This window comes from Corapipo altera, unplaced genomic scaffold, assembly GCF_003945725.1.
Source record: "Corapipo altera isolate COAL_440 unplaced genomic scaffold, ASM394572v1 56429, whole genome shotgun sequence".
Taxonomy (NCBI): Eukaryota; Metazoa; Chordata; class Aves; order Passeriformes; family Pipridae; genus Corapipo; species Corapipo altera.
Window position 1 is genome coordinate 1 of NW_020892215.1, and position 1,233 is coordinate 1,233.

The following is a 1,233-nucleotide window of genomic DNA, read 5'->3' on the forward strand; positions in this document are numbered from 1 at the left end:
AAAAGCATCAATGGTGGTCAGGGGAAAGAAGAACCAAGATCCTAAATACTCACAGGGATCAAACAAGGGTCACCCACAAAATCACAGCACTGTCCTCTGCACAAAAACATCTCCACTCTTTGTGCCACCCAACACAGCCTACTGACCAACATTCAAATCCTGCACACTGACATTGACACCAGGTAAGGGGATACCCAGCACATTTACATCCCTGCACCTGCCCTGCTCTCAAGATGAGCGGCACCAAAATCCCCCCCACCAGCAGCTCTATAAAGCTTCTCTTTCCACACCTGACACTCAGGCAACAGCAGACACTGACCTGTGTTTGGCATTGGTGCAACAGCCCCTTGTCCAGCACAGCACTGCTCCCAGGTCCCAGGATGGAAGCTTGTCACTCTCCAGAGCAATCCAATGTCACTGCATACGCTGCCACGGCTGTGGCCATTGTCACCCTCGAAGCATTTGCTGGCATGTGGATAAATGGTTTCATTGTTTCTGTGATTTGCCTGTCCTGGGTCAGAAAGAAAACCTTGAACTCTAAGGAGAAGATCTTGATGGCTTTGGGATGCTCCAGGTTTTGGTTTTTGTGCATCTCTTGGGTATATTACTTTCTCTCACTCATTTATCCCAATTATCTTCATGTTCACCCCATATTTCAAATTGTTGAGAGTGCTCAGAGCTTTCTACATTATTCCTACTCTTGGGTTTCAGCCTGTCTTTGTGTCTTTTATTGTATAAAAATTGCCAATTTCAGGAACAGCTTCTTCATCTACCTGAAAGTAAAAATTGACAGGATTGTGCCCTGGCTCTTGTTGGGATCAGTGCTTTTCTCTCTGGTTATTGGAATCATTGTCTACGACATTACTGATGAAGTTTTATGTAAAAACCTCAATTTCACCTGCCAAGGAAGGATCTGGAAAGCAAGTATCAGCACAGAAGAACATTTTTCCCCCCATTATTTTATCATTGGTTTTGGATATGCCATTTTGTTCACAGCAGTCATCTTTTCTGCCCTTCTCCTTATCTTTTCTCTCTGGAGACACAAACGCAACATGCAGACAAACTCCATGAAGGACCTCAGCATGGATGCCCACATCAAAGTCATGAAATCCATTCTCTCCTTCCTCATAATGTACAGCATCAACTTTGTATTTTTCATCTTGACACTGATTTATGCAATGAAGGGCCAAAATCACATGGTGTTTCTTTTTTACGTATTTCAGTATGCTTTTC

At 43.7% G+C, this 1,233-nt stretch overlaps 1 protein-coding gene across 1 annotated transcript; it reads left to right on the forward strand.

Moving 5' to 3' along the window:
- Positions 1 to 380: 380 nt before the first annotated feature.
- Positions 381 to 1,226, forward strand: LOC113942628 (taste receptor type 2 member 117-like; the record flags this gene model as incomplete). Its single annotated transcript, XM_027633726.1, has 1 exon — positions 381 to 1,226. A coding segment is annotated over exon 1 (846 nt), but the record flags the coding sequence as incomplete, so codon positions are not given.
- Between the last annotated feature and the right edge of the window lie 7 nt (positions 1,227 to 1,233).